The 23,587-nt window shown below is 39.0% G+C and overlaps 1 protein-coding gene across 4 annotated transcripts in view; it reads right to left on the reverse strand.

Moving 5' to 3' along the window:
• lama2 (laminin, alpha 2) overlaps nt 1-23,587 on the reverse strand; it is a 174,318-nt gene that overhangs the window by 64,918 nt on the left and 85,813 nt on the right. For 3 of the 4 annotated variants that reach the window (XM_071467458.1, XM_071467457.1, XM_071467456.1), the window contains exons 20-26: nt 23,460-23,546; nt 16,684-16,895; nt 10,204-10,310; nt 8,282-8,462; nt 4,166-4,302; nt 2,441-2,572; nt 1,369-1,473 (exon numbers count right to left, since the gene is read on the reverse strand). In XM_071467458.1, the coding sequence (XP_071323559.1) occupies nt 1,369-1,473; nt 2,441-2,572; nt 4,166-4,302; nt 8,282-8,462; nt 10,204-10,310; nt 16,684-16,895; nt 23,460-23,546 (961 nt within the window). Of the gene's footprint in view, nt 1-1,368; nt 1,474-2,440; nt 2,573-4,165; nt 4,303-8,281; nt 8,463-9,328; nt 9,602-10,203; nt 10,311-16,683; nt 16,896-23,459; nt 23,547-23,587 lie in introns of all 4 variants that reach the window. The other variant, XM_071467455.1, reaches the window with a different exon arrangement.

Below are 23,587 nucleotides of genomic sequence, written 5' to 3' on the forward strand. Positions count from 1 at the left end.
ACGAGTTTAGTTGCAAATTAGCAGAATATCCATTTGAACAAATCATGCGGTCTAGTACCAGAAAACTGTTTGACCTGCTTTGAAAAAAGAAAAGAACGGCAATCTTAATCATACTATATCTTGAAGTACTGCAGATCCCTCAAGTAGGATTAAGGAAATCATACTGGTTCTATTTGCACTGACCAAAGTCAAGTTATTTCACCTCCTTGTGTCATTTTTGCCACTCAAGACTTCAAAATGACTGTACAAGGTTAAATAACATTCAGATGAAGTGATGCCTTGCAGTGTGATATAAAACCACTACAGTGACAGTGAAAACTTATCAAAACTTTACTGTACTGGGACATCAAGGAATCTCAAGCTGCAGCACTGACAGCAGAATAGAGGGAATGTATTCAATATATAGTCACACCTATAAAAATGTAGTAATGGCATCTCTTTTTAGTCATTCTGTATTCTGTTTTGTTTACAAATGTAATGGGGATTTATAGTGTGTGTCTCCATGTGTGATGACAGACTGTCAAAAACAAGGTAGATGAGAGGAGATGAATACCCACATTTAACTTACGTATTTCTAGAATCACAGAAGAAACAACTGAACATGTATTTATGAATGTATGTATGTATGTATGTATGTATGCTCTGTATACTCTAACTTTGGGCTTTTGTGTGTGTGCAGTATAAGGAGCCTGTCACACTGTCATACCTGTCGCAGTCAGTTCTGTAAAGAATTCTGAAATAATTACACACTAACATGTGTGCACACATGTACTACAAAACACAAACATGCATAAACTGTGAACACACACACACACAGAAAAGACAGAGAAAACATGTATGGTAGCTTTTAAATCTTCACTGACATTTAAAATCATCCCCTGGTAGGATTCAGTTTCTTTTTCTAGGTTTCTCGCAGACGCTGTCATTGACTCAGACTTAAAGCCAACCTTCTGAAAACATACTGTGCTGTTGGCGGGCAAAATGTCAGTGTTCACTGTACTGTTGCTGTTGTTAACTATTTAGACTAGCTGTTATAAATTCCAGTCAACTATGATTTTGCAGATGCATCCCGTATTCCTTGTGTTAAGTTTAAACAAAACACAGTTTGATTTTTAGAGAAAACCACAGCCATGTTTTTCTGTTTTTTTCTCACCAAGTGTCTCACCAGTTAATTTCTGGAAGACCTCTCTTTATCAGTTTGGCAAATATACACACAGGGAGGATGTGCATCACACACATCACATGTATGCATGAAACTATTAAGTACCTTGCTTGGAAAATGAAAGGCAAAAATTCTTCTTTAGCATGATGTTGGAAGGAGACGTCTACAAGTGACAGTGTGTGGATTTTTGTGAGTGTATGCTGTACCTTGCAGCTACATTTCCCCGTTCGATCAGCACATCCACACACTCCTCTCTCCAGGTCACAGGTCTGGCTGTCCGATCCTGAGATGTTACACTCGCATTGGGTGCACTGTGGGAAATGTGGATGCCAGACAACGCCAAGCCTCTGTTATCAACAACGTAACAGGCGCAGAGAGGAGCTAGCAGAGTGTGTCCTCGCTTTATGCTTCACCAAACCATTAAACTTCACTCCAAAAATGAAAATGTTGCCATTATCTTCTCTCTCTCACATCAGTTGAAGCATCACTGGGGTTCAGGCGAACACCAAACGCAGGGATGTCCAGTTATTTTACAGTTCCACTGAGGTTACCGAGCTCCTGCAAGTGTAACTTTTTTCCCTGAACACTGACTCTCAGGATCATTAAGTTATTTTTAACCTGTTGCCATGCTATTCATGAAAAACTACTCATGATTCTTCTACTTTGAATACAGCTACTCAATGAAGCACATGTCTAATGTGAAATTTGATGTGATTATATGGCATTTTTGAAGTCTAATGACACAAAATTGCAGCCTTCAACCTGAGGAGACTTATATCAAGCTGAATATTTGTCAGAACATGGTGGGCAGGAAATGACTGAAGTGTTATTTTAAGAAAAACTGTTTTTTTAAAATCTTGGTCTTTTGGAATCAATGGTAAATAATGTCACCAGATGTTGTTGAATTACCCTGCCAATATATTCCCTGTATTTGAGCATTTTGCTCATCTTAAAGTGGGGCATCACTGTTGGAGAAATACAAGCTGAGACTATGCTGAAACTTTTGGCTCTGGTATAAAGATGACTTAAGTACTAAAAAAGCATGGTGTGGTGACACCATTAAGCTTCTATTAACCAGGGAGCAAATCCTTTTATTGAGCCTCATAAAACCCATAATAATACCATCATCATGTCTATGAAAACCTCCCTTGTTCTTGTAGAGTAACACAGATTCTCAATCCCTGTTGATTGAATCCGACCAGAGAATCTCCACTGCTTCCTCGTAAAACCAGACTAACACTAATAGTAATATTGACAGTATTAATATGGATCATTTACCTGAGGAAAGTCTCTGTATCCAATTTGACATTCATTGCATTTCTCTCCTCTGAAGGAGTCCCGACATAAGCAGCAGCCCGTGTTCACGTTACACTGCTGGGACACTGAGCCGATCGGATTGCAGCCACAATCCTACGCAAACACAAGTGTGCAAACACAAAGACAAAAATTTATATAAAACTTGGAATAAAATGAACATCAATCAAACATTAGAAGATCACGCAGATACACACATTTTCTTCTAAAGTGCAATGCAACTGTCTGGTCTTGGTCCATCAGTGCAAAAACAGTTAACTTAAAGTGAAGATGGGAACAGGCAAATAAATAGGCTGAATTTGCATGTCTGAAGTTCAAAGGTCATGTTTGAATTCACCTGAACAACTAAAACCTGTTAACACAAAAGTGCTGTTGTTGCAGTGTTCTTAATAAGGACTACAGCTGAACAAACAACACTGAGCGGTATTAGAATCCAGAAATGTCTCAGAGGTAAAAACACTATAAAAATAGATGTTTGGCATATCTGCTGTGAGGAAACGGCTGCAGAAACACAACCAAGAAGCCGAGAAGCTGCATGTTCCTGTCTGGTGAAAAAGAACAACTGTGGTAGAATCATCTTCAGTGTGAAACTCCCTCTGCTGAAGCAGCCTTATATAAACACTGAACAGTGCTAATACTTCCAGCTGATTTTGAATTATGATAAACAGCAACAGTCTTTCGCTGTTAGTGAGCATCGATACTGATGTTTACTGTTTGGAGCAAGTGTTCAGCACCATCTATGTACATAAATCAAATGATAACATAATTAAATGTTTAACACTTAACAATTTGGTGTGTGTGTTTCTTGCTCAGTTCCAGTTTGTTCTTTTGTCTTGAACTGACTGTTCTGTTCTAACTTTTAGTTTCCTGCTTTGCTGTTTCACTTTGTTCTTTTGTCTTTGCTTCCTTTTCATGCTTGTGTAGTGGCACTCAGATTTGTTGCATCCCTCTTTTGTTGTTCTGATGTACTCTCCCAGATCAATCTGTTGGTAAACTGAGACTTGCAGTACTTTCATGTTTGTGCTGCTAACAGTATATTGCTACTTTTAATAGTTTACTGTTATCGCTGCCTCGCGGCTCTTTGGTGAGATACTTTCAGTGCAGAAAAATTGCTTTTCAACCCCTTTGAACAAAGTGAACAAGCACTGTGATCATAAGTGTACGGGGAGAAAGAGAGGGAGCATGCAGAAAAGAGAGGAGGAAGGAAAATGAGAAAAGGGGGGCAAGTGAAATGGAGCTACACAAGAGAGAACTATGGAGAAAGACATTGAGAAGTAACAGCAAAGACAGGAGTGAAATAAATGGCAACCAGCTGAAACAGAAAAAGGCAAATTAGATCAAGATGTATGTGACTCCCTTTGATTATATTGACCCTTACTAAGCATGTATTGGATGATAAGAATGATAAGAAATGTAAGGATTTATTCATCACTGACAGAGTTCAAATAAATTTAAGTAAAACTCCTCAGAAAGGTGCAGTAAGATATTGTTTTTCATCGTCTTTCAAAAGGAAACATTTGGTAAAATAGCAAGTCGACCAATCACTAATCTCTTCCTTACACTTGGCTTTTACTTAATTTTTCTACCATTCCTTTTTGGCAGTGTGTTTGTTTATGGCACACACATGGCATCACAAGTAGATCACACAAATGTTCATAACGGTTCTTTTCAAATACCATTTGAGCCCACCTTGCATCCAGTTATGATATCATGGCCCCAATGGTTTGGAGCACAGCGGTCGCACCTCTCACCAATAGTGTTGGGAGGACAGATACACTGTCCTGTGTTGGCATCGCAATTATCCCCCACATGACTGCACTGACAGGCTGCAAGACAGGAGAGAGAGGAGAAGAACACAAAGAGCGTAGAAGAGAGGAGAAGAAGTACATTATAAATGGTTTTGAATAAACTTACTGCTAATCAAAAATGTTAATTCCTCTAGGTTTCAACAATGACACAGAGTCTCTTTCATAACATATTATAATGGCTAGCAGACTCCAAACACACAAAAACATTGTGACAGGTACCGTGTACAGGGAAGTGAGCTTGACACATTTTGTTGGAGACTTAAATTTGGCTGAAACATTTTGGGGAGAGTGTGTATCCAGTTGGACTGTTGTGAATTTGCAGAACAGGGGAACACTGTCTTCATCTTAATAGCATTGGACACCTTCCAGAGAGGTAGATTTGACAGAGAAAATGCTAACTAATTAAAGAGACTGAGGTGAATGTTATGTGCACACTGAACTATAAGAACTGGCCTCTATGCAAAAATGCATTTAACTAAAGCAGTTTCAGTTTGATAGCGATTTGAATTAATGCTACTGCTATTACTTTTGAGTTACTGCATAAAGATTGAATTGTTCGAAGTAAGAGATAGTCTAATCCCCAACACTCGTAATACCCCAGTGTTGTTCATTTCAATTTATTCAATACCAATTAACTCACTCAATCACCAACATTGCCCAGAAAACACAGTTGCCAATGGCAGAGGACTCTATTTCTCGCTGCTGGTTGAATTGAAATGTTAATGCTCATGAACCGTGAAGCAATCTTTAGAAGAGACTTCCATCATTTCATTGGCATTTCAGTTGATTTAATGATGTTAAGTTTCCTACAATGGAATGGAATGGCACCTGATTAATTCATGCAAATTGTTAATGAAATTTTTTTTTTTTTTTCTTAATCTGCTAGTCATGGAAATTTTCCTGTCATTACATTTTTGGAACCCACATTCCCGTCGTGTGAATATTTGTATTTGGACTTGACTGCAATAAATTCCCAGGAACATTAAACACAAGCCAGCATATTATTCCTGCAATCTGACCGCTGCACCGTAGTATTGATCTTTAGATGAATCAAAGCTAATAATTCCCAGTGCTATCTTGTCTTTTTGCTGTATGACCAGATTTTCTGACTAACTTATTAGTTCTTCTTGGCTGTCAATAGTGGTTGGCATCAATAATATACTGCATGAGGAGCTTTGAGGGGAGAAGCTATTCATAGTCGTATTTGGGCTGCATCAGTGCTTAATCTTCATTTTGGGTTTGCAGGAACTGTTGCCTAGTTGCCAAGTTTTTAGGCCATATTTCCTTATGTTCTTGGCGAGGCCTTGACAATTAATGGTAACACGATAAGTGTGATATAACACACCCTCAGGCAACAGTAACAGTTATCTGCTCTTCAACGTACATTTTTTTTACCAGTTCATTACTGATAAATCTGAAAAATATTGTGCCACATAGTTTGTTTGGTTTTTTTTGGTTTTTTTGGTCACCTAACAATAATAACATCTCTTACTCTGAAATGATTACCACTTCTGACTTGCAGAGTACAGCTACCACCAGTAGCTATTAAAAGCTAGCATTAGTCTAAGCTAGTTGTATGGAAAGTGAGATCATGTAACTTCTGCAATAACAAAATAAGGGCACAAGTAGACAAGAGTCCTGATCTGCACACTGTCTCAGCTGTTATGCTAGCTAATGTTAGCAGTAATATCTTGCTCTTTCTGGACTAATTAAGCAGACTGAGTGTACTGAATTGAGCAGTGAGAGGCAAATTGGTAATTCTATTGTTGTTTATGTTTACTAGTTCATATTTCCTACCATTAACAGCTCAATATTGTTTATACGTTTACAATGTTTTGTTTCTGGGCTGCAGTATTCATAGTTTAGTAGTTATACTGAATTGATGTTTGTGAGTGTGCTGCACCAGCTGGTGTCTCTGAGTAAGTCAGGCACGTTTTGAAGCAGTAGAAGTAGAACATCTTTTAGTTGTGTTTTTTTCTTGTAGTTGCTGGTAAAGAGGTTGTAGTTTTCAGCAGCACAGGAGACATGCCGGTGAGATAGAGAGTGAATTGTATAGTGGCTTCATAATATATTCAGATCCCTTCATTTTTTGCACACTTTGCTGAAGATTTAATTATAAATTTATAAATTTGCTTTTGGGAATTTATAAAAAGATTAAAAACTGAAATTTCTTATTCACAAAAGTATTCAGAACCTTTTCTGTAGCTCTCTAAATGATAGTCAGGTGCACTGGCTTTAATTATCCTTGAGATGTGTCTGGAACTTGATGAGAGTCCACAGCAGTGACCCAAAGCATACGGGCAAGATAACATTGCAGTGACTTTGAGACAAGTCTCTCAGTGTCCTTAAGTGGCCCAGCCAAAGCCCAGACTTAGACCCCATAGAACATCTGTGGAGAGACCGAAAGTTGGCAGATCACAGACACTTCCCATCCAATCTGATGGAGTTTGACAGGATCGGCCAGGAAGATTGATACTGGATAAACTGAAAAGCTTGTAGAGACTTACTCAAGAAGGCCAGAAGCTGTTATTGCTGCCAAAGAGGTTTCCACAGGGTACTGAATTAAGTACCCTGAATATTTCTGAAAAAGTGAGATTTTTTAAAATACATTTCCTAACATTGCTAAAATCTTTTCACTTTGTCATTATGGGTTGTTGAGTGTAGATTTACATGTAAATCTTGAGCACAGAGTGTACAAAAAGCAAAGCAACATTAAGAAGCCACTGTGTGCTGCTCTCCACTTGGTGCTCAGCCGATATCCAACACCAGCTTGTTGCACCTCTGAATCAGCAGCTGTACGATTTGGGCAAACCTTGACCTTTAATTTGAGGTGTAAATACAGACCTGCTTGGTGTTAAATTACAACTGATTTCACTGTGAATCACTTCTACAGGAAGATGAAGGGCTTTCAGTAAAAGTGAGGAAATTGAATTAGCTGGAACACTCATAGTTCTATGTATAGCACTGATTATAACAGGAGGGGAAATAAAAAAGTGTTAACAGATTGTAAATAACAGAAATCGAAAAACCAAATGAGCAAGATTTGATTTGGTTCATTTAAATCTCTTCCTTTAACATTCTGGACATAATAATTATCAGCTGTTGTGCCACGATGCATAAAAAAATCTTTTAGCTCCATAATTTACTGGTCATGTCATTATTATTCTGTGTGTCAACCTTTAAAGACATCCATATCGATCAGCAGCTAGTTTCTCTTGGCAGCATTTCATTTCTCCGCTGTCTTGAAGATACTGGGTCTAAATTCTTTAATTTAATCTTCATTGTTTGCTTCCTTCCTTCTGTCTTTCATTGGTTCCTTTCCTCATATATCTACATGTAAAGACGGCTGTTTTGTTTGATGTAGCTGTAGTTTTTGCCAAGATGCATGTTTCATGACTCTGGGGAGAACTGCTGAACTATTTATAATATACAGTGTTAAAAACAGACATCATCAATGGCAATAAACTTGAGGTATTCATAATGTGTGCAAGTCTGACTTTTAAAAATAGGAAGTTCGAGGTTTAGCCATCGATGCACTGTGCCATAATGTCCATGTGAAGCTAGAACTGAAGAAATGCCCACACTGACTAAGTGCAGAGCAGCACTCAGGTAAGTGAAGCCAGAGGCTGGCATTTAGAACACTTTCTGCAATGTCTGCACTTTTCCTTCTGAGTGTCCTAACTCTGTCCTGCCTGTGGGGAAAAATAAGATTTTGCTTTGCAATAATTATAAAATGATGTGAAAGGATGCACGTGCATTTTTGACATGAGATAATAGGTTTTCAAATAGAATTCCTTTGCAGACAGTTTGTGTAAACTTTAAATTAAAAAGACACAGAGCAGCAGTTTCATAAGGACAGCATTTTGTGATTCCTGACATTACTTTCATTGTGAATTATACGCACACTTTCCAGTGAACTGAGCTACACTCTTGTTCTGTGGGCTGATATCTCTTATTAAACAAACACTGCACTATCTACCCCACTGTTTGTGCTTACGTATGCAGCCGCCCTCCTGGAAGTTGAAGAATCCTCGTGAGCAGCGGTCACATTTGGGCCCAGTGACGCCCGGCTGACACCGACACTGACCGTTTTCATCACAGTCGAACGACTTGGAACCAAACGAGTTACAGTGACATGGGACACACTGTCCACCTGTGGCAATGCCATGGGTCTGAGGCTGGAGACACACAGTTACAGACAAGAGGAGGGCAGAATAGATAGTCAATTAAGATAAACCAAATTGCAACTGGAAGACAAGCAGGTTACATGAGATTTGAGACTCATTTCTGAAGACTGAATAAGAGGGAGGCAAGTGAAGAAATAAAGATTTTTAGCCTTTAAGATTTTTTTTCCAGTATTTTGAACTTTTGATTCTGGGAAAAGAAAAAAAACATATAAGATGACTTGACTGATTTTTTAAAAACTGTATTTTGTCTTCAGTTTAGAAACAAACTAAAAACTGAATTAGGGCTTTGGAAGCTGTCTGTCTGAAAATGCCTCCTTGATGCTACTAAGGAAAACCAAACAACTCCATGCATGCTGGTTCTTCAGTTTGCCAGCCAAGCAATTTTGACAGTGTTTTGAAAAATATTAGAATGCTGTGCAGTTCAGCTGAAAAAAACTAAACAAAACAAAACAAAACAAAACAAAAGTGACTACCTCAGAAAAAAATCATGAACAGCATAATTTTTCTAAAAATAATGTCATCTACAACACCAATTCTGACTGAGTTACTGAAAGAGGTGACAATTTCACTGGCACAAATGCATTAAGATTTGTTAAGGATTTGTTCCTCACATGATTTCACAGAAAAACACACAAACGGCCATGCTAGAGAAACCTTTACATACAACACCTCCTTTTCCATGCACTAATTTAAAAATCCAGGCCCCAAAACCATGACAATCACAAGAACAAACACCTGTTTAGGCCTGAGTTCCTTTGGCAACACGTCTCTATAAAGTTTCTGCACACCAAGTAAACAGAAACACACCCATGCTACTTAAAAACACACCAGTGCAATCCACATGCCGTGTGTGTTACCCCTGCCTTAGGCCTGTACGCCCCCCTGGGACAACCCCCTGTGCGGGGTGGCCCCACCCATCTCTGCTGCACAGTTCCCATAGGAACGCGCTCCACCGGCCGTCGTGTCTCTCGCCTCTCGTAACCTTGGCGACGCAGGTCACAGCGCCGGCCCACAAAGCCGGGGCGACAGATGCAGCGCCCCTCAACATCACAGCGCTGAGAAATAGAGCCGTGAGGGCTGCAGCGACAGGGCATACACTCCTGACGCTCAGCATCCCACCAGCAGTTAGGCTGGACCAATCACAATGCAGATGGGTGCAGCAGGGGTAGACAGGGGACCAATGAGAATGAGTGAGCAAGACAAATTTAAACAACAAACTGAAAGAATAAGGAAGTGAAAAAAGAATAGGAATAGAAATAAATAGCTAACACTATTCATCATCATGGTAATCATTGTATTATCATTATTATGATCATGGAGTTGTCACCTGTTTAAGACATAATAAAAACTGAACTTTGTTACATCAAAATATACATAGTAGATTGATTTCTGCAGGATGGTGAGTGAGTTACAAGGACTTAGATCCTTAATTTGTCATATTTCCTCACTTATAGTACAGTGGCCAGTACTAGTGGTGAATTATAACAAGTCAGCTTCTGACCTGCTAGATATCCACCACACTGTTGGATAATTGGATGTAAAGTAAGAAGAAACAAAGTGTAACACAAATAGAAGCATGGTCAAAATAGATGTGTTTATAACACTCAAAACCATATGATATTCCAAGATTATAAAATAAAATAAAAATAATTAAATACAAAGTCTAAAGAGGAAAGGTTCCAACGTGTATTGGCAATACTTGTAAAAACATACTACTCCCAAAATCACTTACCATGCATTCATCACACTGTCGTCCAACCACATTTTCTTTGCACTGGCACTGTCCGGTCTCTTTATTGCACACCTCATATACTGAGCCATTAGTGTGGCACTGACAGGCTGCCGGGGAGGAGAGGAGAGGAGACAAGAGGAGACAAGAGGAGAGGAAAGGAGAGGGAAGATAATACATCAATTATCATTTACTAATAGCAAAATTTATATACAGGACAAACTATCACAACACATATTGGTTTAACAATAACACAGGTTGGTGAGTGTGTTTACTTCACACCACAGTAGGCTGGCTAAGAGCTCAGATCCTGCTTAAGGTCTTCTTCAGGATTAGCTGTAAATATGCACTTTAATATCCTGCTCACCGCACTTTAGAGAAAATCTTCTATTGCCAAAGTAGATTTTTCTGTCCGAGGGGACTTAGTTTTGCCAGATTATATTTTGTATATAAAAACCACATTATCATTCATTTGAGAATGTAGATTTGCCTTGTTTGCTCTGATGAAACTCTGGCGCGGAAATCTGAACAAACACCTGCACAAATTAATTCCTGTTCACAAGAAGAAAAAAAAAAAAAGAAAAAAAGAAAAAAGTTAAACTAAATCACAGGAGAAAACAAAAAGCATCTTGTGAGCCTTCCCTTCAGACAAAGCTGCAGTCACCAACGAAAAGCAAACCTCTTTACCACTTCTAGGTCAACCAAAACAATGACACATCATATAGGTCTGAACAGTTGACTGATCTGTAAATACATCACTTTTGCAGCCCCTAAACTGCAAAGATGAAGCGTGCCTGACACAATGGAGGTGGCAGTGCAAGAAGAAGGCGCCTGTCACGCACAGGTAAGCTGAACACGTCGACAAAAAAAGAAAATAACCATCCCTATAAAAACAAGACTAGCAGTTATTGAACTGGTCTCCTTCAAAGTGAAAAGCAGTTTGCCTTGAGTTATTTGGAGAGTTTATTTCCTGTCTTAATGACACTGCATTGATTGAAACTTTAGAAACCACAAAGGATTATCTTCTCTTGCTGCCTCTCCAGCACTGAAAATGATTACATAACATTCAGTTCATGGTCTTATGTCATGTGTGCAGATCTTATGCTCTATGAATGGGTTAGTTCCAGAAATATCAAAACATATTCCCACAGACGACCTTTCAGATCTTCCCCTCTCTCTCTGTCTTTACTTGTGATACTTTGTAGGTGCTCAACTGTTCTTAACTTTGTGTGTTTAAATCCTACTGGAGGAAAAAAAGACACACCCACACACGTCAATCAACCCTTTAGATATACAATTAAAAGCTTGAACATTACAGCTCCCATCTGGTGGAATGGCTGTCAGAAGCATACACGCATACACACACACACACACACACACACACACACACACACACACACACACACACACAAACAAAAAAAAAAAAAAAACGTACACCTTAAGAAATTAGTAGCACATCACATAGACACACATGCATATTTGTAGCCTGTTTTACCTCCTGCCATTCTCTCCTCTTAGATGTAGAAGAGACAGAAGGACAGACCTAAGTGTGGGATGGGAAAGTGAGAGAGAGAGAGGGATACAACAGATGTCCACACACACCAACGCGCGCACGCACACACACACACACACACACGCAGAAACCCACTTACAGTACACAACGTACACTGATTGCCGTTTCACACAGAGGGCACACATCCTCTCCCACACACACACACACACACACACACACACACACACACACAGACACCCACACACATGCAGATGTACACACACAACCGCCTGATTAAACATACAAGAAAACATGCACAATATACGTCTGTCTCTGTTTCACACAGTCTCTCACCCCCCCCCCCCCCCCCCCCCCCAGTTTCACCCTTCGGGGACCATCTGGACTCCGTTCTGTCAGTCGCTACAATGCAAGCCTTGTTGTGGGATAAAATGTTGCTTTTTGTTGTGTTTTTTTTGTTTGTTTTTTTTTGTTTTTTTCAGAGCTGGCCTTGATAGTGAAGAAAACAACTCTTTGCAAATTGAAATACATTATGTTTTGCTGTAGACGGTCATATTAACTAACTGCAGGAGAGGTTATCGTGCATCTGCTCGATATTAATAAGCTAGAACGTAGCGTGGGAGAGACATTTCAGACGTTATACAATCTATTAAGTACACATACATTACAATACATACAAACTGTAATGTGAGTCCACATTCAAGGTAAATGTGTAGTAGAAGCAGCTGTTGAAATAGTCTGTTTTATTGTTGTTTCTACCACCACTGTCTGCAGATGTAGCTCTATAGATGTAGTTATGCCTTAACACAGGCAGCGCTGGAAGGCATCATACAATACCCTGCATAGCAGCAATAGATTCATAGTCGCTCGCTTTATTAGGAACACATGTACACCTGCTTATTCATGCAATTATCCAATCAGCCAATCATGTGGCAGCAGTGAGATGCATAAAATAATGCAGATACAGAATGGGGAGATCTCAGTGACTGTGACTGTGGGATCCCTGTTGGTGGGCTGTTGCTGGTTTATTCCTAAAACTGCTCATCCCCTGTGATTTTCATGCCCAACAGTCTTTTACTCAGAATGGTGCAAAAAACTAAAAACATCCAGTGAGCAGTGGCTCCGCAGACAGAAACTGTCTTGTTGATGAGAGAGGTCAGAAGTGAAGAGTCAGACTGGTTGGACCTGGCAGAAAGACTGCGGTAACTCAGACAACCACTCTTAACAACTGTGGTGAGCAGAAAAACATCTCAGAATGAACAACACAAAACCTTAAGGTAAAGCACATCAGGTTCCACTCCTGTCAGTCAAGAACCAAAATCTGAGGCTATAGTGGAAACAGGTTCACCAACACTGAACAGATGAAGACTTAAAAAAAACAAACAACATAGCTTGGTCTGATGAATCTGGTCAGAATCTGGTGTCTGCAGCTTGAATCCATGGACCCGACCTGTCTAAAGGTGTGGGGCATGTTTTCTTGGCACACTTTGGATCTCTTATTATAAACAATCATGGTTTGAATGCCACAGCCCGAGTACCTTTGCTGACCATGTGAATAGAAAACATTTACAATTTAGCCATCTACTAATGGCTACTTGCAGCCCGATAATGCTCCATGGCTGTTAACATGCTTGATTGTTACTATTTGTTTTTTCGAAGAACAAGCACTTTACATCCACAGCAGCTGGTTTAAATGATCATCTGTTTGACATTTTTATCTGTGTTTATCTAGAGGATGTCAACCGAGTCCACATCCTGCTTTTAAGCAGCCCCCTGCTTACCACTACTTTAAAGTGACTACTGACCACATCAAGAGATGGAATTCAGGGTTAAGCTGTCTGGCTGCAGACGTCTCAAAAGTAAGTGTCAAGTGAAGTGCAAGTGTTCCTCATTTTCTCTTCACATTCAGAGCTCAAGAGCTGATATTCAAACCATGGACCTTTGAGCCACAGACCCTCTGAAAGTCGAGGAGGTGTCATCCATAAAAATCCAGTGAAAGTAGTTTCGACAGATAATTTCTTCCTTTTTACTTGCACGGTAAGTGCAAGTACATATTTTTTCTAATCAATAGTGTATTCAGCACCTGACTGATCAACACTTTGGCCACTGCATGTTATTATCTTACATTACCTCAATACATATGATCAGTATGAACACACACTATAGTATTTCTCTTATCTGATATAGTTCACAGAAAATCACAGTAGAGATTTGGTTAATAGCTCAAACCTGATTGGATTTGACTTGACCCAACAGGTTTGTGCTGCCACGACTCAAATCTTTATTAATTCATTAGGTTGGGTGTTTGGAACATACAGGCCATCAGCTTGTTCAACATGCAATATCAAAATATCAAGAACTTCAGCAGCAAGAATTGATTTTGTCCTCACAGAAAGTGAATTGTGAGGAAACAATTAAACCACTGTAGCAAAACAAGTGGGTGTTTTGTTTGTTTTAAATGTTGAAGGCAAAATTCAGCTGAAGTGTGATCGTAGAAAGATGAGCAGTTTGTACTGTAAATGACACTTGGACACTGATAAAAAGTCAGGTTCTAATTGTTTCTGATTCATTAAATGCTGCATTGATTTGGGCTTTGGGTCAGGTCAAATCAGAGTGCAGGTTGGGTCGGACTCTTTCATTTTTTTTTAGGCTTTTAATTTTACTTTTCTCCTCTTTATGGCCTTTGAGTTCCAGCCTCAGACTGTATGAGACAGACCATAAAGAGTGGTGGAATTAGATTCGGGAGTTTTGCCCAAAATCCCCAAAGAGTTTATTGATCTACTGTATGAAGCATCTAAGAAACACTCATTAGCTGTCAGATGCAGAGGAAGCATAATTACATTATTGAATTACTACATATCCACTTTCCCCCAGTGATTGGACAAAGGTGCGACAGTGCAATTCACACATCTTCTCAGCGACTCGCAAATAACTTTTCCCTGTGTGAGAAATCATCAGACGAGTTAATTCTCTTGAATTTATTCCTCAGACAAATTGCTTTGTGGTCAAGTTTGCTTTCAAAGTGAAACCATTTCATATTCAGTGACTGAATTAAACTGAACCACTATTAGTAGGAGACACAAAATGGCTGCAGCAAAAATGGCCGCAGATGGGAACTCTGACATCAAAAGAAAAAAGTAAATGATTTTTACAGTCTAATAGTGCACAAATGGACTCAGCCTGAACTCTCCTGCTCCACTCAATAAAATTCATTAAGACTGGGAGCGATAGGGAGAGCAAGGTAGACAGAGTAAGAGAGTCAGACTGACAGTGGTAAGGGGGGGAGAGAGAGAGAGAGAGAGAGAGAAAGAGAGAGTTGTTGTGTTTTAATAATTCCTGGTGGTCTTTTGTCATTCGTACAGGATCGATAACAACCCTCCATCTCCCAGACACGAGCCGATCAGCACTGTAGGAGAGCAATAGATCAGGCTGATTAATCAATAACCATTTAGCTGGGTGGAGAGGGGAAACAACTACAGAACAATGAACTATCAAATACACATTAATACCGTCTGTCAGCCTGTCTTCCTGCCTTTGTGCTTGTCTGACGGTTTTATCTGTCTCGTTATTGGTCGGCCTGTCTGTCGCTCATTGAGAGGTGTCTATCTGTTAACCTGTCTTGCTGTCCACCTTTCTGCTACTGCCGCTGTTCTCATCAAAAGTTCAGGTTAAGTGCCATCTGCATGTCTGCAGTCACTGCCATCTCTTCGTGCAGGTATAGCTTTTTTATTCTCACCCTTAAACACAGCTGGCAGTCAGCGGGCCGCTCCGACATCACACCTCCCACTAGCACAGCTGCTTGTCGATGCACAGTCACACACTCCAGATGGTGGACTATCTACTCAGTGTTTTAGCAAAAGGATTAAAGGTATCATTTAGCTGAAATTGAGTTTCATAGAGGAAGGAGCACCCCTCAGTGTAATGCTCCTTCTGAGACAAGCAAGCTGCACTACAGGCTTTCTTCATAATGCTTCCTTGAAAAGTGGATGTTTTCTCTTATAGCCCCTGTGTGAAGAATGTTTTGATCTGATCAGAGCCCCCTCCCCACTCCCATGTATTTAACACCATCAAATTCAGCCTTTTACATTTATATAATAGACTGTTTAACTCAACATATAAAAGTAATTAATGCATTGACACAAAGAAAGAAAAAGACAGATATATTAAAGGCTGTTCAGCCTTTAATATATCTGTCTTATCCACTGAGAAGTACTGTACTTGCTCTGTAAATGTTTTTACGTAACTGTGCAATAAATGTTTTGGGTGTAAAGCAAGCTGAGGTCTATAAATGCTCGTTCATTATGTTTCTCTGGATATGAGCCCAACAGAAAAAGCTTAGGGTCCAGTAAGATTTGTTTTTGAAATAATCTTCCCTCTTCCCAGTCTTTTAATCTTTCTGCATTTGCGAATACTATGAAAGAATGTTCCTCTAGTTTCTGTACATTATGCACAAATGTCTGGTTTGTTTTTGATGGTTTCTGGTATCGATGTATTTCCATCGGTGTCACATTAGTCTGTATTAACCATTTACACTGTGTTACTTGAAGGTGTGTATTTAAAGACTTAAGTCATATAGTCAGTTAACTAAGCCAGTGAAGTCAGTTGCATAGCAATACAGCTCAAAGGTTTGCCAACATCAGCCACCATACTGGTCATTCCAGATAAGTAAGGCTGTAGCAGCACCTGAGTATAGTAACTGAGTAGTAACTGTTTTATTGTCTGAATTCAACTTCGACTTTGTAAAATAATGAATGTACCATATCTTCAGTCCGAAGTCACTTTAGAATAACTATGCTATCATATTTGGGCCTAAAAGTGACTATACAACAAATACGAATATTAACCTAACTGAAATATTTCATTACTCACATTTACATGTTTTCAACTGTGACTCTTACTGCAGCAGCAAATCAAAGCTATTGATAGATTTAGATCTATTAATCTCTTTGTTTGTTGTTAGTCGATTTACTTACGTTGGCAGTTTTTTGCTGTGATGGCATCTCCATAGTAACCGTCAGCACAACTGTTGCATGCCGCACCGCCATAACCTTGCTGACAGTGCAGACACTGGCCTGTGATTGGATCACAGCTGCCAGGTACGGATAAGTCCAGGTTGCCATGGCAATCACAGGGCTGGCAGGAGCCTCCTGGTACAGTGGGCTTGCCGTAGTATCCATTGGAACATCTAGGAGGCAGCAGAGAGACACAGAAACAGTATGATAAGGCCGTTTAATGTTGGATGTGGGAAAAGTATTGAACAGTTTATAAAAAGATATTTTGGAATATTTTGAAGGCTACTTGGCATCACAAATATTCATCTCAGCACAGATAGTAAACATGCCAGATTGTGCTACATGAAGGTCTTTGCAGGTTTGTACCTCGCATATTTTAAATTATCGATTTTGGCAACTCCTGGTGGTGGCGTCGAAAAAGACACTAACCTGCCATCACTGGGAATGACTGTGATGAAGCTGACTGCACAAACTTTCACCAGGATTTCACCACTTTTATACAAACAAAAAAAGGCAATCAAATTGTTCTAAAAGATGCTACACAGGGGGGCTTTAAAATACCTCAACAATTGATCACCATACCAGCTAATGTCAGTATCATGAAAGAGCAGGTAGTGCAGTAATATCTCTTCAAACTGCAGTTCTGCTCTGCTTTTTATGTAACAAATAATACTTGAATATGCAGTTTTTGTCAGCTGTGGTCTGCAAGGAAATATGTAGTGGCTCAATTGTCTTCTCGTCTTTTGTTCTGAACAACTACAGAAAACAACTCTCAGATTTCAGCCAGTAAATATCGTCAAACATATTGTTTACCTCAGCTTCCAGCCGGTGTATGGCAATAACACACTGATCTCCAAATAGAAGATCACTAATTAAAGTATAGGTCTCATCCCACAAGAGCTGGCAACCAATATCCAATCATCAAATAAACAAGCAATAAAGCTCATCTAGCTGAGCCCAGGGGAATTACCAACATTGTTGCAGCATGTCTGTGACCAGTGAGGCTACTTGGCTGAAGGTACCTGTTGTGTAATTCATATTAAAACAAACACTCATATCACATACACAGACAGACATTAATTCATAGATATACACACAAAGAGCTAGAGGGCAACAGAGCCCAACCAAACATCAACAGATATGAACTGATTTTTTAAAATGAGATTTGGAGTCTTGAGGCAGTCATTTCCAAAACAGTTTATTTATAACAGGCTGTCCTCATTTTACTCAAATAAAAATATTAATGTGACTTAACATTTATAAACCTGATGCAAAAATGTCTCAATGCTATTCTACTATCACTACTTATACAAAATCAATGTGTTATATTAATATACATGTCATTTAGGGGTTATTATCTGTTCATACATTTTATCTGTGGAAACTGTATGACTGAAGTCATTTTTCTTTTATATCTGAACATAACTGGAATACTGTCCATACCAATGAAAATAAAAGCAAAATGGATTTGATTCTATTATGTTGTCAGGTTCTTTGTGTTTGCTGAGAAATAAGTGAAAGTGTATCCCAAAAAAGAAAGAAAATACATGGTTTTGATTTGCCTCATTCATGGAAACAAAAGTGGTTGCCCCCTCGAGCAAGGATAAGGACACACACATGTGAACTGTCACATAATTTCAAAAATGTTGTCCTTGTTTTCTCACTCTTTCATTTGATTAATAGTGATAAGAAATCCAGTCGCTGCAAAATATATTAACCTGAGAGTTCTGTGAGAGTGCAGCACTGTGACAAGAGCCACTGAAACCAAACACAAACTGGAATTAAGCTGAAATAAAGCTCTACAGGCTGAAAAGAGAATTGACATGAAATAGGAGAGAGCGAAAGTCAGGAAAGAATGCAGAGACAGAGACAGAGACAGAGACAGAGAGAGAGAGAGAGAGAGACACAGAGAGAGAGAGAGAGAGAGAGAGAGAGAGAGAGAGAGAGAGAGAGAGAGAGAGAGAGAGAGAGAGAGAGAGAGAGAGAGAACAGAAGAAAAGAAAGAGAGATGGAGATGGGGGAAAAGGTCTTCACATTGAGAAAAGAATTGAATTTAGAGAGGAGGGGAAAGAAAGGACGGAGAGAGGGAAAGAGTCAAGAGCAGCCAGCCATTATTACCGCTGACCCTCCTTGGTACTCAATAGAACTGGTTTATTAGCTTCTCTGTGTATATGTTGAAGTGTGGCTGTGTGTGTATGTGTGTATGTGTGTGTGGCTGTGTGTGTGTGTGTGTATGTGTGTGTGGCTGTGTGTGTGTGTGTGTGTGTGTGTGTGTGTGTGTGTGTGTGTGTGTGTGTGCAGTTTATCCTCCCACACAAGTGGAGAATTGTACTGGCAGCAATCTCACTTGATGGGAGAGAAGAGGGGAGAAAGTGTGTTTGTGTTTGCATTTAGTTTCCTTGAGAGATTAATTCATACGTTGGTGTTTCTGTTCTATTCTATTGTATTCTATTCTATTCTATTCTATACTGTCACCATGTGTGTAGTTACTTGGGCCTCAAGAGGAAGTGAAGGTATTTATAGTGGAGAGTGCAGAGTGCTTGAAGGAGATATATTGAGGGGGGGGGGGCAGACACCTGGTCAAAACCATCAGAGTGAACAGGAACCAGACGGTGAACACAACTGGTAGAGAGTTACAGAGGGAGAGAGAAGGGCTGGGAACATAAAAGTTATGTTCTTTTATTTTTAGTGTTAGAAATGGGGGGGTCGGCGCCAGGGGAAGACGGGCTCTCCTCCTCCCTCAAACAATTTTTTCCATAATTTTAAAGCATTTTGAGAGCAACTGTATATTTCCAGTTAAAAGGAGAAATTGGGGCAGGTTGTTTTAAAGAAGTAAAATGGGATTTTCATATAAATACGAATCTTGTAGTTTTTATAGTCGACCAAGCTGTCGTCAATCGTTTTAAATCACCCCAATATATGCAAAGAAGAATTGTGACTTCCTGCTCTCAGCCAGTGAGAGGAGCTGTGGAAGTATTAGCACTTATTCCTCATAAAACAGACTTTCAAATTTCTGTCTCCCCCCTTCTCTGTAGATATTGAAGTCCCTGACATTCAAAATTTTCTGCCTGCCTGGTGTTGCCAGCATGTAAAACTGTATAGTGGAGCTTTAGGTGCCCTTTTTTTTCCCCAAATCAGCTTCTTCAAAAAGCCATGAACACAAAATCTTCCAAGGATGTTATTGTTGCTTATTTAGCCACAAATCTTTAATGTGACTAAAGAAAAACTTTAGTGTCAGTGTTTCAGGAGCTTTAAATACTATTTTGAAAAATTTAAATAGTATAGATCAACCATAAAAATATTGAAATATGATTCCAAAATCTTTTATTGGAAAACATTTAAATCCTGCCTCTGTATACCACCTTTGTTTTTGCAGGTCTTTTTGTCACACTGTGTAATAAAGATACAGAAAGGCTGAGAGACAAAGACTTGAGGCAGATAAGTTTTTAAGTTAAATACGTTAAGCCTTCACATTTCCAGTCTTTTATCTCTCTAGGCCAGACACACAGTATCAATCTTCTCCTCCAAAACACTGAGTTACATTTTGAAAACTTCCAAAGCTATGTATGTAATGATTTTTAAATCTTCTTTGAAATAAAACGCTATCCAGTGTTTCAAAGTTTTATATTTGTATTTAGATCAAGAGACACTATAAAAATGGATTAAAACCACAGCGGAGGCTATTTCTACTATTTCTGCTTCTCGTACACTAAACTAATGCTATGCCCACACTCATTTGAATACCACTAATATAATGTTGACAATTGTGGATTGCTTTCTGGATTCCTAATCACACTGTTGAATCAATGATAGGCCTCAGTAGAACTGTGTACCTTAGTGCTTATATCACATATCATTTAGTGGATATTGGGTTTGGCTTTATTATTGCTGTTGCTGTTGGTGCAGGTTTTTTCATGCTGCTCCTTAGTCACCGTCAGCCATGAAAGAGAATCCTCTCTGGTGCGACCCTTCACAAGGTTTCATCTTTTTGCTTGACTTGGCCAGTAATGGCTATTTTGGAGTTTTTACAAACCCAACTGAAGTGTTGTTCTATCACTGAGGCTTGACTTGACATGACTGTCATTTCAAAGGCTGTTGTCAATATGTTGTCGATATCGATTAATATAATAACATAGCAATAATTGTTTTCTACAGGAAAGGGTGTTTGATTATGGTGCATCATATCCATCAGCTAGATGGTGATGAGTCAAAGTCTAAATAAATGCCTGAAATCTGAAACACCAATAACATCTGGATATACTGACAAACCCCAGCTAACACTAAACAGCAGCTGACGATTCGAAGGCATTTCAGCCAACTTATTTGTTAGGCAGCTGCATTAAAAAGCTTTCAGCTAAGTTCTAAATGGCTGTTTATGGACAGGAAATTGAAAAGCTGAATCACTTAGGAGCGAGTGGATAGTCTATTAGCATGGGAGGAATAGAGCAGCTTATTCTGTTAAAGCCCATAATACAGACAAATTGGCACATTACAATTAATTACCACTAACAACAACAAAAGCACTGTAGATAATGAAGTGTAATGGCAGGTAGTGCATAGCAGGTATCAATTAGACTAACAGAACAAGAAACCAACCAACTGCTGATTACCTCTTTAATACTGTCATTAGTAATAAAATATGATTTTACATTATGCCAGCCCCTGTGTGTTCTGAGTCAATGCAGGATCTTTCTTTATTTCTCTCTCCTTTCAGCAAAGAGCTATCCTCCTATGACTGGATGCACCATATGGCATCAGAGCAGCACATACAAATGAATATAGAGAATGTATGTACACAGATGCACTCAGCACACACTGATGAAAACAAACAAACACGTATCTGAACAAAGTTAAAGTAGCTCAGACGAATCTTTCTAAAATTTTTGGAGCTCTATCCCACATTAGGAAGAATTAAAACACACAGATTCTCATTAATACACAAACATGGGTGTACATTAGAAAGACAGGCAGACCAGTCTACTTGTACTGGTTGAGCCCAGAGTCAGTGCTAGACCATATTTGTCAGTGACTGTGTCGTGGTGCAGTGCAGATGTCCTCCTGTGTCAGAGTTAAAAAACTGACTGACAATGAGTCAGATTGCTTTTCCAGTGGCAAATGAGGTTTATAAAAAGCGTCAAAGGCAGACAGAGAGGTTCTGCTGTGGACAGCATGGCGAGGCATGCAGACTATGCAGGCCATCGAGCTGAGGCCCGCATCTACCAGCAGCTCCCTTTTAACTAACAACAAATGGCAGAGGCCTGTGTAACTGAACACCTATTTGAAGCACAACGTTTCATCCTCGATATTAATATTGTTATAATAATAATAATAATAATAATAATAATAATAATAAAAAATTACCAGTGTAGTTGCCCACCTAACCAAACAGAAACATGTGAGCAGCTCATGAGAGGATGAACACATCATGGTAGGTGACACAAATGCCTTCAGTGGCAAACCAGGAGAGAATCAAGTCTGCACTTTTGAAAAGATGGACATGTCTCTTGAAAATGAGAAGGCTAGAAAAGAAGCAGCCAAAACCTCACATATAGTTGGTTTAAACTGCAGTAATTCTTCCTATTGAGTAGCCACCAGATCTAGTTTGACATATTCTCATCAATATCCTCCTCATCCAATGTGATGGCTATAAATCAATCAATTCAATATTTGGGTACCATCTTGTGAAAAGACACCCACTGTGCATGGTTTATAAAGCCTTTATTAATGTTCAATATACCATCTATTAATACTTTATAGATCATTATTAAGCCATTTCTTTTGAGTTGCCAGGTTGTGAAAAATCCCTTTGATGGCTGTTGGAAAGTTTGAAAACCAGAAGTATTTTTAATGGATCACTAACATATATAGCTGCATTATCACTGAATACCTGCAAGGGGAAACATGTTTGCACACAGATTTGTGATCACATACTACTATTAATAAATCAAGACGATGTAGACTTCTCTTATGTGTGTTAGAATTTCTACTGTATGAAACTTCAACACTAATTATATTTAAGTGTTAATGTCAGCTGTGGGCAGTTTCACTTCAATACAAAATAGTCCAAATGTCCTGTATTTCAGTGAGCCTGGGTGTATTTTTACTCAGTCTGCATCACCAAATGACAGTTCAGCCTGAAGTTTTAACAAGACAAGCATCCAGAGAGAGACTTCTCATTAGTCCCGGGTTGGTAAAAAAAAAAAAAGCTTACAGCTAATGGAACAAGAATGTCACTCAACTAATACATGTGGTGTGGACAGAAAGCTAGATGGACAGTGGGACATGAAGCCCTCAAAAAACACTTAATGAGCAGCAGTTTCTGTTTTCAGTTGGGGATGGTTGACTATGGGCCTAATTTATTTCCCAAATACTTATTTTTAGGACAGAAAACAATAACAGTAGCTTTATTTTGAAGATTATCACTCGTATCAACATTTTATATCATGCAGACCAAATTACAGATGCTACAATTGGGCCAAATGTGATATTTAAAAACTGTTCAACCAGAATGAGTTATTTCCAGCTATATATATATATATATATATATATATATATATATATATATATATATATATATATATATATATATATATATACACTCGGTAATAATTAGCTAGACTTCCAAACAAGCTTTAAGACCGTCAACTCAACATAAAGGCAAAGAGTTTTAAGTATAACTGTGTTTTTATGTATATATGTGTGTGTGTGTAACTTTTCATGTGCAGTGTGCGTGTTACCTGTCGCATCGTGGCCCTGTGTATCCAGGCGGACACTGGTCACACAGCAACTCCCCTTCTTCACCAAGGTGGCAGGTGGGACTGAAGCTATCATGGTTGCCATGACGATGTTGTTGTGATTGTTGTTG

This window comes from Trachinotus anak, unplaced genomic scaffold, assembly GCF_046630095.1.
Source record: "Trachinotus anak isolate AG129_WGS33_773 ecotype Australia unplaced genomic scaffold, CSIRO_AGI_Tana_v1 ptg000031l, whole genome shotgun sequence".
In the NCBI taxonomy this organism is placed as follows: domain Eukaryota; kingdom Metazoa; phylum Chordata; class Actinopteri; order Carangiformes; family Carangidae; genus Trachinotus; species Trachinotus anak.